The sequence below is a fragment of the Calypte anna genome, chromosome 3, assembly GCF_003957555.1.
Source record: "Calypte anna isolate BGI_N300 chromosome 3, bCalAnn1_v1.p, whole genome shotgun sequence".
Lineage (NCBI taxonomy): Eukaryota > Metazoa > Chordata > Aves > Apodiformes > Trochilidae > Calypte > Calypte anna.
In genome coordinates, this window is record NC_044246.1 from 111,611,917 (window position 1) to 111,624,613 (window position 12,697).

At 41.2% G+C, this 12,697-nt stretch overlaps 1 protein-coding gene across 1 annotated transcript in view; it reads right to left on the minus strand.

Moving 5' to 3' along the window:
• PKHD1 (PKHD1 ciliary IPT domain containing fibrocystin/polyductin) overlaps positions 1-12,697 on the minus strand; it is a 272,533-nt gene that overhangs the window by 98,889 nt on the left and 160,947 nt on the right. Inside the window, exons 48-50 of the mRNA XM_030448416.1 lie at positions 10,837-11,014; positions 10,161-10,356; positions 1,251-1,316 (exon numbers count right to left, since the gene is read on the minus strand). Coding sequence (XP_030304276.1) covers positions 1,251-1,316; positions 10,161-10,356; positions 10,837-11,014 — 440 coding nt within the window. The remainder of the gene's footprint in view (positions 1-1,250; positions 1,317-10,160; positions 10,357-10,836; positions 11,015-12,697) is intronic.

Genomic DNA, 12,697 nt, shown 5'->3' on the forward strand with positions numbered 1-12,697 from the left:
GTCCTTGGTGGCAAAACCAGATGATCAGAATGATAACTAACCCTGCTAGAAAAGTGCCAGCTCTCCCCATGCATTTTTATTCCCCCAATGCTCCCCAAAACATTTTGCATTCTCAGGGTAGGGGTATTTCTATACTCTCCCAAAGTATGAAAGCTTTTTAAAAATGAGTGTTCAACTCTCCCAAGCTTTTTAGCCCTCAGGAAAGCCAGAATCTGCCCATTGCAAGGGTTAATGAAGAACTGCTTTGAAAAAACAGCTTGAATGAGCCACATCAACTCCTGCCTATTCCCTCAAAGATTTGGTTTGGGGCTCAGCCCAAAAGGAAGCTTCTGAGCCTCAGAATCAGGAAAGTATTGGGGAAAATTCAGTTCACAACATGTAGGTGCTTCACTTGCACTTGTATTTTAGATGGCTAATGAGCCAGTCTTTGTAAATTAATCACCTTGTTTTGTTCTGCCATCAAGGAAGGAAAGCCTTGGGGGAAAAACCTGAACATTAAGTTCAGTCAGCATTAAACTAAGGCAGGCAGGGCCTCCCTCTGGAGGCTTCAACAAGCACCTACCTCTGTCCTACCACTGTAAAAAAACTTCTGGCATTTTTTTTTTCTTGTGGAGGGCTTCATTAGGTATTGAAAATACAGGGGGAAGATCATGCCTAAGTGAGGAGAGGGAGATCCAGCGTGGTAACAGAGTGGAGATAGAAAATCCTTCCATGCCCAGCACAGGGAAACAGAGAAATTAAAGCAACGTGGAGCTCCTTAAAGCTGGGTCCATCTTCCCATTACTTGTTTGCTCAGCAAAAAAATCTCTAAACTCCATTTGTAAATAAATTATTATTGTTTTTAATATGCAATAAGGCAGCTATACAACTAAGACCAATCTTTGGAGGTCTCTTTTTTCTCTATTTTTCTGTCTGACTCAACATGTAACTGTGTAGTAATGTCAGACTATTACACTAAGATGTCACTGTGGGGCACTAAGTGGTCTTATATTCTCAATGACCTTTCTGAGCTTGTATGGTATTTCTTAATGAAAATTTACAGTCTTTTATGCTGTGAAATCACACATTTATCATGAGCAATGGTAGATATGGCTCAATCAGATGCTTAAACTAATGCCAAGAACACGAGTTGGGTTGGGAGATGTACAAAATATTGAAGTGGGAAGTAGCAACCTATTTCTGGAAAAAGAAGTCAAAAGGAAATGGTGTGACTTCCAGTCCATACCTTTCAGATACAGACTGTCACTCACCTGGGGCAGGTAAAGACACTTTTTCCTTCTCTTTCAGTGTGACCTGAATCAAGTCCTCTCCTGTGACTGAAGACAGATAATTATAGGGAGTTATAGCAAGGCCTTACAAATTAACAACAACAAAAAAATAGCACAGTGAATCAATTGCTACATATGGTCTTCCGAGAACATTTTACATTTCTAGCAAAAAAAAGAAATTAGAACAGCTATACATGTTTTCTAAGCACTTTTGGGGGGTTTTTTTTGTACTTTGTGAAAGGATAAAACCAACACATTTGAATTTACAGATGCGGAGGGTCTCAAGACAACTCATTAGAAACAACTAAAAGAAAACATTCAACAATCAGAAATTCTAGGCTGGAACATGAATCTCATTTATCCCACTATAAATCCACAGCAGTTCCACTAAGACAAGTGATATTACACCATCGAATGCATAATGTATTAACTGGCTCAAACAGAGAATTAAAGCTTTTGTTTTGTAGTTTGGTTTTGAATTTTTCACACACTCCCCCACCTCCCCAGCTCTGATATCTGAAGGAGATGCTTTAATTAGTCAGACTTTATAGGCTGGAGACAGGGACTTTGTGTTCTCTACTGTGAAAAGAGGTCAGAAGCAATTATCACAGTTGTAACCTTTGTGCCAATATATTGTCAGCAGGAGAAGAGCCAGGGTAATGAAAATGAAACTAAGAGGAGAAGGAGAAAAATGCTTCAGAGCCAACTAGAAAACAACCTCCTCTTCAACTCCAGTGGCATATAAAGGCATTCCTATCAGTGACCAGACTGGAAGAACCACAGGTTCAATTAGAAACTCTGACTAACACAGATCTCCTGTCCACTGCCCAATTCCTTACAATGACCCCAAAATGTCATCAGAAGTGTTTTGAGGCAGTAGAAGAATTGTATAAATGAAGCCATTGTCAGAACTTTCCTCAGTTCCAGAACCCATCAGGAACTTCCTGACGTGTCTATCAACCCACCCATGGGATTTCCCTCCATATTGTAATTTACTTATTTTATCTTTAAACAAGTCTCTGTACTTTTAAATTGTGAGAACCAGCCTTCCCTACCTCCCTCCTTTTCTCCCAGTGCAGCTGAGCAAATTTAAAATAACAGAGATTCATTAATTTTAAGTGTTCAATAAATTAGTATGAATAATCAAAAAACTTGATTCTTTCTGATAATTACTATTTGATGTCAGTTGAAAGCACTCGATTGAGTTAGCAGCATATGCTCCTATGCCAAATGAGGCTTCCATAATTAAATAGAAACTGATTCCATGAGGTTTTTCTCATGTCTGATTAATTAGTAATCAGGTGCCTCAGCCCAGTTCTTCAGTGACACCTTCTCTCCCAATGGTACCTCTGATCTGATCCACGGATCAGTCAACTCAGTCTGTCCCAAATTAGCTCACACTGCACAGCATCCTGACTTTGTCTGACCACAAGGTGAACCTTTGAGGAGAAAGAATGACTAATTTAAAGTCTTTGACACAAAGATCTTGTGGCTTTTAGACAATTCTCTTCTGTACTTCTGTGGTTATGGGGGCAGCCTTTCTCTTCTCACAGCAGGGCAAATCAGTCAAAGTTTTACATCAATCTTAGGAAGAGTGAGAGAACCAAGCTATATTACTATCCTTTTCTTCATTGATACATTTTTTCAGGTTTGCTGGGGTTTTTTTACTTAATTTTTCAGGCACTACAATGTAATAATCTAATTAAGGATGTTTGCCTTGTTCAGAGAAAAGCCATTCTAATTAAATTCTGAGGAGGCATAGAACTTGATCAATATTCTATATAGGACAGAATAATAGAATCATCATGGTTGGAGAGGACCTTCAAGATCACTGAGTCCAACCAGTATAGACCCCATAAAGGGGTTCAGTTCCCTTACACAGCAGAGAAAGGGATTTTTAAGACTTAACTCAGTACAGTCACGTCCTGGGTCACAGTAAGGATGAAAGTTCCCCACATTTGCAGTGCCATCCAACCACAGACCATGACAAGTCAAACCACTATAAGCCATTTATACCCTCATCATGAGTGAAGGAAGAGGAGGATGCATTCTCCACAGCCCTGCAACTTGCACCATTATTTATCTTGATGGGATGTAAAGTGCAGTGGCTGTGAATCAGTTGCATTTTGCTACCAGTTCCCACAAATACTCTTCAAAATTGATCAAAAAAAGCAGAAATTCAGGCTTTGGGAATAAATAAAACTACAGTGACTTTGGTCTTTCTGGTTGTTTTGTTTTCCTGCTGACCACGTTATCATTGTTTCTGTACAGGACAGGAAGAGACACAGGCAATGCAGACAAAGGACACCATTAGTAAACATTGAATTAAGGTGAATCTTCACAAAATGGAGTTGTAAGGCTCCAGGCTTTGGTTGTAGAAAACCTTTATAAGGCTCATCAATTCTCTGTCTTATTACAGCTCTTCCTGGCTGCTTTATATCATAAATATAGGCCTTCTTGATGGTACTCCTAGTAACTTTTTTCTGGTTCAGGGCTTCTTGAGTGAACATGAAGGAGGAGCAACTTAGTCTTTTATCAGCTTTGTGGTGATGGGAAATTTTGCCTGTGGATATTAGGAAGGGCTGAAACAAGGATAAATGGCTCCAATAGCCTGACTTACAAATAACAAGCAACTCCATGCTATTTAGCATCAATTGGGCTAACATACATCACAGGGAAATCAAAACTTTTAGACAGCACAATCAACAACACAGTGAGACACACCTTTAGAAACTGGAGAACCTGGGGTAGGATATTTTGTCATCCTCAACCAGGATCTGTTATAGGAGGTGCACAGAAATACGGTCCCAAGGGGACACTGCAATGAGGAGGTGGTAAAAAATAACAAAAACAAAGGAAAAATATGTATTTGGGCTAATGAACACAGATTCTTGATTAGAGCAGATTAATATCTTCAGAAGCATAGGTGAAGGCATGAAATTCCTCCTGCAGAGATCACGTAGCTGGAGAAGCATCCCTGACAGGCTTAGAAGGATATTTCATCATCTTATTTCTGTGACTGCTACATTCTCTGGTCTCTCTGCTGCCACCCATGCCAGAAGGACAGGAGCTCATCTTCCAGAAGAACCTTGATTTTGCTGTTTATTACAAATGGTATTTCATGGGGCCACTGAGAGCCCAAATCTGGTCCTCAACTGGCCTTCTACAACAACTGATACAGGAGGAGTTCTATGTAGCTGGAAGGAAAGACTCATGCTGTACAAGTCCTCTGTAACAAATTAACAGTTTTTCAAGGTCTTTCACTTAAGTTTTTCCTTTACCTCTGAGCGATAAGGCCACAGTGCAAAAAATATCTCTGTTTATTTATTTTCTGTATTTTTATATTAGAAATGAACATTCTTAAGGACCTGTTTTTTCCTTCTATATAAAGCAATTATGGAAACCCACAGAGTGTAATAGAATTGAGATCATTCTTTAGGAATTTAGAAAAGACAGTGAGTGTAACTAATTTTTTTTTAAGAACTATGGAAACTTTAAACTTGCTTCTGACACAGCAATAATCTGTGCTTGAGCCTCAGGCCATCTTAACAACTCACACATGAGTAGTTTGAGCAAAGTCAGCAGGATGATCCATCTCCACAAAAGTTGTGTCTACTGAAAAATGTGTTTGGGGTAAATAAAAAGATTGATATTCCTTTCAGTGATGTTTTCAATAAGGTTTGTGTCCAACACTTCCATTTTAAATTTTAATAAATTAAATTAAAATAGAGAAATTTGGGGAAGAATAAATGCTTTGTTTCCTTTCTAAAGGAAGTGGTTTAAACACTTCAAAAGTGAAAAAAAAGGAAAATTCTCCCTGTACTTTAGCCAATTCCAGTACTGCCCAGAGACCTTAAACAAGGAGCAACACCAAGCTGTGGCACCATATGCTCGTATTGGTAACAGACTTAAAAAGCTCATAAAGTTATTATTGTAATTTACACAGGATATTTCTCCTAAAAATATCCCAGATGCCCCAATGTGATCTTTGTTTCCACTTCACTTGCTCAAATAAGTGGGTTTTCTTTTATTTCAGCATGTCACGTTAAGACCTCTTTAAACACAGCTGAGCCACAATCCATCAGTGTTTGGAGCACACACCAATTCCAGGAGCCATCAGTGACCTTTGAGGAAGTCTTTAGACATGGGGTGCCCCAGACAAAACCAGGATGATGCTATGAAGACTGAATAATGTCAAAGTAAAGGTGATGACATAGAAATAAGTGTATGGAAGTATGAGCTTCCTCATCTCTCCTTCATCCAGAATCCAGCAGGGGCATAGGGTTATCACAGAACTGCAGAATTGTCACAGTTGGAAAAGACCTCTGAGATCACCACATCTAACAGTCAACATGACCCCACCCCAATAAAATATATGTATTAATATCTGTATCACCCACTAAAGTATGTCCTGAAGTGCCTCATCTACATGGTTTTAAACACTTCCAGGGATGGTGATTCCACCACTTCCCTGGGTAGCCCATTTCCACACTAATTACTCCATCAGTAAAGCAATTCTTCTTCAAATCTGGTTTAAACCTCTCTTGGAGCAACTTCAGGCCATTTCCTCTGGTCCTGTCATTTCTCATGTGCGAGAAATGCTCAGCACCCACCTTTCTACAACCTCCTTTCAAGGAGTTGTAGAGAGCTGTAGAGTTGTAGGATGTCTCCTCTCAGCATACTCTTCTCCAAACTAAACATTCCCAATTCCCCCAGCCTCTCCTCACAGGATTTGTTCTCCAGACCCTTCACCAGCTCAGTTTCCCTTCTCTGCCTTTCAGCCCCTCAATGTCTTTCTTGGAGTGAGGGGCCCAGAACTGAACACACCACTCGAGGTGCAGCCTCACTAGTACTGAGCACAGGGGCACCATCACTCCCCTTCTCCTGCTGGCCACACCATTCCTGACACAAGCCAGGGCTGGTGGCCTTTAATGTGTCCTTCAGTGCTGATTCCTTTAAAATGATCAGAAAAAAAATATTTTTCAAAGGGACTCAATTTTCAAGGGGTCTCATGGGTTGGTTAATAGGCTTCATGTATGAAGGTAGCAGTGAGTACCTTTGTTAACAGGATCATCACATCAGCATCCCACACAGCAGAAACATTCTCTGTGGTAATTATTTGTCTCCATTCAACACCCTCAGCATTGTCCAATGCCCAAGCTTAATTTACAAAACTGTGAGCAAGCGAAGCATCATGGTAACTTAACTGCTTTAATCCCCTCCATACGGTATATTTTATTGCCTTTTGTGTTAGAAAGACTTTTTTTTTTTCTCCCCCAAAGACAAAAAAACACTCACATGACTCCAGGCAATTTTGCATGGAAGGAAGCATGGAGAAAACCCAAGCCCGATGCAAACTGCTGGCCAAGGTGGCTTCATTCAGCTGCCCGTGATGTTTGAATAACAATATCTTCTCAGTCGTGGGGTTTTTCCTCCCCCTTTTCCTTCCCCCATGAGCAAAAGGCTGTGTGAATTCAGGAGTCTGCTTGTGAATGAGCTGGCATCTGATCCGTATTTACCGACATTAATTTGGGATGTAACGCACCCCTGCCACTTCCCCACCGTTTGCCCCAAAAGACTTTCTGACCAGCACAAAAGCAGAGGGTCAAAAGTAAGTTGACCCCTGCCAGAATGTACAATTATTGGAAAGAGGCAGGACAGCAGCAGCTGTCGAAACCCCACCGGGGCAGCCAAGTGCTTCCAAAAGTCAAGAGGATGACAAATACACCCCGGCTCTCTCCTCCGCCCAGCCAGGGCCAGCGACTTTCTGCGGGAAGAATTATGGCCCTCCCGAGCAGCTGCAATAATTGTCTTCCCATTGTCTCCCAGCCACCCCCTACAAGTGCCCATTGTCGGCGTGGAGTCGAGTGATTATATGCTTGGGCTGATGCTGTTTGCACCCAGCTGCCTGGCTGCTGACACACGAGCACGGAGAGGGGGGGACCCGCGTCTGCGAGACGGGGACTCCGACATACCAGACCTTTTACATAAGTCAACCAGGAACAAATGACTCTTTATCAGCCCCTTCTCCCTTTGAAGTGGCGGCTGCTTATGGGCCCTTACAGCTTTTCCTCCTTAGCCCGAGCAAACATCCTCCTTTTGATATGCTACATGCTCATTATCTCTGCCCCATTTAATGATTTTTGATTGAAGGGTGGCAGTGTGGTTGCCAAGAGGGTAGTTAAAGAGGCTCCACGCAGTCAGGACGACAAGAAAGGCTTTCCTTGTGCAGCAGCCTAAATTTAGAGTTTCTTAACAGTGTGTTCTTGTTCTTAGCAGCAGATAAGGGCTGAGCGTGAAATTCTTAATTAAGCAGTAAATAGAGAGTGGGGTGTCAGCAGATGCAGCCTGTAGCCATGGAGACCAAGTCAGATGAAGAAGGGAGCTGAGACTCAACGCCGGCCCCGGGCTTGGGCATGACTGACAGCTGAAGAATCCTACAAAGCTTGTAAACGGGATTAATTAGTTGGCTAATTATTTCATAGAGTTAAATGTAAATAAAAAATAAGCATTTTTTTTAAATAATAATAATAATCCACCACGGCATCTTGCAGAGGTAGGCAGGAACATGTTTTGAAGGCCAGACCTTCAAGTGCTGTCCTCTCCGGGTTGGTGGATAGAGTGGGGGGTTTTTAAGGCCAGAAGGGGCTATTGTGGAACCCTTCTTTGGCCTCCTATGGAGCATGACTCTGGCTTCATGAGGTTTCCAGTAACTTCTTGTAGAGCTGAAGCATATTTCTCTGAAAAGACAGCCAAGCATCATCTAAGGACCCTGAGTGATGGAAAGTCCACCACATGCCAGGAGGCTGCTCTGATGGGTAATTATCCTCAGCCTCTCAGCCTGCATAGCAGAGATTAGGAGAGAAATTAAATGGCACACCAGGGGTAGGAATCTACTCCCTTTGTTTCAGACTTTTACCCTACCAACAGCATCAGATATTAGGTACTTGACACTGAATTATTGATCTCAGTGCTATGAAAGTCCTTGCTGCAAATGTTCACAGCATGAATTATACATGTTAGGTGTTTTCATAAATTTCCCCTTGTGTACTCTAGATGATTGTTTCCCTCTGCATTAAGATGAGAAACAACAACAAGATCTTCCTGTAATAAAAAATCTAGATGAAAGGAAGGCAAGAGAAGGACAAGAAAGTATCTGTGATGCAAGAGTGACATATGCTGGCCAGATCATTTTGTCCCAGTCTTCCCAAAACCATCCCCTCCTCTACTTTCAGAAGTAGTAAGAGGTCAAGATGTGTCATCTTCTGAGCTTCTCTGTTCATGAAAGTTCAATTCAGGATATGCAAACTGAAAAACAGTTGACTTTCATATTTGAAGGAACAAATCAGCACTGTTAGTAAACTGAAATAATTTAAAAAGTATTTTTCCTTTCAGTAGATCCCTGGCATGATCTTGGGCAAAGTTTAGACTCAGCAAAGATTTTTATGCTACCCAAACTATATCTTTACTATATCTGAGCAAGGCCAGGAAGTGGAACTAAGAGCTGGGCCCCAATAACCTATGGGGCTATGTTGCTGGCCAAGTTCCTGGCACAGATTTGACCCAGACCAATGCACTCACCCAGATGGTGACCATTGTGGTTTGGGACTTAGCATGGGCCAGGGATCTTTCCTAATTTGAAGCCTGGGTGCATCCAGCCTGTTTGGAGACCTAAAATGTTAAGCTGTATGGACACAAGCTGTGCAATTCCAGTTAGCCTCAGGACCAGAAATGGATGCAACAAGTGTGACCCTCAGACTAAGGTTAAGGTATGGGCTTCCTCGTTTCTCCTCAAAGGAACTCTGCTTTTCATTGCTAATTAAATGAAGGTAGATTGCCAACCCTCATTGCAGATGTGTTTGCCTCTCCCTGTCCCACTGGCTGTTGTTCATTCCTAAGCAGATCCTCCACGAGAGAACCATTTGCATACAAACTCATCTGTGCAAATCAACAGAAATTCAGTAAAACTAAAGGATTAGATCAGTGATAAAAGTTTCAGATTCAGATTTGCAGAAAGAAAGTGAAACAAAATTTTGGTGGTTCCTGGTTCTGCTATCAGTAAGGGCTACAATCATATATGTATAGAACTTAGATATACTAAGAATCATCTAAGGACCCTGAGTGATGGAAAGTCCACCACACGCCAGGAGGCTGCTCTGATGGGTAATTATCCTCAGCCTCTCAGCCTGCATAGCAGAGATTAGGAGGGAAATTAAATGGCACACCAGGGGTAGGAATCCACTCCCTGGTTCTGCTATCAGTAATGGCTACAATCATATATGTATAGAACTTAGACCCTTAAAAAATCACTGGATTGAGAATGGAAATTTCAGAAAATGTATCAAATTGAAAAGAATAAATGAAGATTAACAGTATTGACAGTACCAGTAAGTATCAGCAAATATCTGGATTTCTTTAACAGGTGTCCACTGCACTTCATAATCTGCTGTAAAAAGCCAATTTACTCAAATTCAAAGGTCTATGACAGCTTTGAAAGTTCACAAGCACTGGAAAAATTCTTGCTCAGTAATCCTGCTGCCTTCAGTGGACTCAGACTAGATAGATTGCACATGATTAATTAATGATACATGTGATACAGGACCAGCCGACAACAGAGATCATCAGTGGCATTTAATGCATTTTTCTCCCCAAAACACCAATCCAAATTCAGCTGATGTCACATCACCCGCTATTGATGTGTTCGTTTGTTGATGGATCAGACTCAGATAGAACAGATAGAGATGAGATGTGCACATTTACCTATCTGCTTGGGCCTTTTGAATGACCTCTGATACATTGAGAGGCAGCCTTGTGTCTTAGGCCTTATCCATTTGGGGGATTTAAAGGGTTTATCACACCATCTATGTCACCATTTTACATTACTAGACTCACCCAAATAGGTTATCTTCCTCAGCCTGCTGTCCAGATACCAGTCACAGCTCCTGTGATGACCATATGAAGGCAGTGCTTGGAGTGGCTGTCCCATCCTTGTCCCACAGGACACCACAACTTCAGGATGGGCAGGAATGTCCTTGTGTTCCACCAGCAAGTAACTTCCACTCCTGAAGTTGCTAAATGTCACTGAATACTAGAGAAGAGAGAACCAAAACAAACATGTTTGTCTCTGTGAGAAGAACCCCATGGAGTGTAGTATTTAGGGATAAAGAGGATGGTTCTCATCACAGGCAACTTATTCTCTGGCAAAATGTGTGTTGGAAACATGGAAGAGAGATGTAAAAACCCAAGACTCCTCATCACCTCTAAAAGCTACAGAGGAACAATTTTTTTTGAAAACTCTATTTCCCTGTGCCTTATTGCAGTATAATTTTTGCTGATCCCTAAGCAGAACATTGAACTTTTACCAAAGATGTCCAAAATCATCTTCCTGATCCAAGTTACTACTGAGAGCTTCAGGAAACAGGTCACCATATCTAAGCCCTGCCCATACATTATATATTTATGAGACTTTCTCAGTGCACTTTTCCTCTCTCTGCTTAGCCCAGAAAGATGAAAGCATGATTATCTCTTCCAAATATAAATTCAAAATCATCAAAAAATGCAATATTACCTGAAGCTGTTTGCTGACCAAAGGGTTGTCAAATGTCAAGGCATAAGTCTCTTGATCCAAGAGGAGAACCATCCATCCATAGAGGTTTGATAAAGTATCAGGGACATAATTGACTGTGGTTGTCTTATTCTTGCTGTCAGTCACAGTTAAATTATAAGGAATGTCTGGGGCTCCTTTTCTGAAGGAAAAGAATAATATCACTTTTTTTTCACTGAACTCTATCATTTTGCAACCTTTCCAGTGTTACTTTTCTTTGAATTGCAGTAGTTTATGCTGGTTCTCTCACAGAATGTGGCTCCATTTGTGTAGTTCTTCACAAATACTGTAAGAAAAAAATATTTTCTGGAAATGCCATAAAAAGAAAGAGAAATAGAGAGACAAAGGGTGAAGGAATAAAGGCACAGAGAAGCGAAGCTTGTGCTAAGGCAGAGCAATAGCCACAGATGGGTACCAGTTCCTACAGAGACTATTTCCCCACCCACCAGACTCATGAGCTTTCAACTTTTAGGATCTCCATGAGATCTTTTCACAGAGTTTTCTGATCACTCACTCAAATTTGAATGAGTTTCATCAAGGCTAAAGGTACAAAAATCCTCTGCCCAGGTCTGTGTGCAGGATGAAGCTGGAGCTGCTGCATCCTGATGAAAGCCTCCACCAAGTGGGTGAACTGTCAGTACAGGAGTTCTTCTAACCATTCAATATAAGAACTCAACCATCCATTTCATTAGCACTTTCCATTCCTATTTTCTGTCCAATCTAGTCAGAGAAAAAAACTACTGAATAGATCACCAGTAGTAATGATATCACGAGTGGGCATAAACACTTTGGATATAAGGCATCTTTCTCTTCTGAAAATAGAAAACAACACAGTGAAGCTGGGATGGGTATAAGCACCCACCTTAACTTCCTCTTCAGGTGCAGGATCTGTCTTTTCCCTCCACACTTTTTCCAAATTATACAAACCTGATCTTGATTATTTGGCTCCAGAATAACCTCTTACTGCTATGACAGCCAGTTTCCCCAGGATGGAAGTCTGGGTAAGGTAAAGTCCAGAGAAACAGATACAGTAAACATAGAGGGAAAGCTCAGATGGAAATACCCCAGATTCCAGCAAGGGTCTTACCCTGTCACCACCAGCACCTCCCACTCCTGGCCCTGCCATCACTAAGCACATTTATAAGAAAACTGGGTTTGCAGCTGCACAACTGCAACTAACAAGTTTTTTCCTGCTTTTTGCATTCCTTATACTGTTAGGGATACATGTCCCAGGACTGGGGACCTGGTTCTCAGCTGAGGAGCAGCCTTGCTTCCTTGCCAAGGTACCCTGGGGCCATGACTCTGCCATCAAGATGAATGCAGCAGATTTATACATGAGGCAAAGCAGGTTGGCAGGTTCACCTTTAGACCACTTGTCAGTTTTGGCATTTGAGTTGACACTAAGTTGCAAAAAAAAATTTAAAAAAACCACAAAAAACCCCTTTTAAAAGCATATCTAAAATGGTATTTCTAAATACTAGAAAACTAACCTAGAATTAGGCCCCTCAGCATATTAACCAGCCCTTCAGACTGGATATGGCTTGCTTAAAAAGATCAACAGTGATAAAATCTCTTTGTGTTTGCAATTTTTAGTTGTTTTTTTCTCTTTGCTGCTTTGGATGTAAAACATAATTCCAACTTCAATCATCGTGGAGGAAGGTTTCCTGTAGATTTTTATTTCTTCAAATACTTCTAGAGAGAGGGAAGGGGTTGTGTTGTGTGTGTGTTTCGGTTTGGTTTGTGGTTTTTGGGGGGGCTGTTTGTCTTTTCTTTTCTTTTTGTGTTTGTTTGGTTTTTTCCTCCTGTTTTGCTGGCTATGACTTTG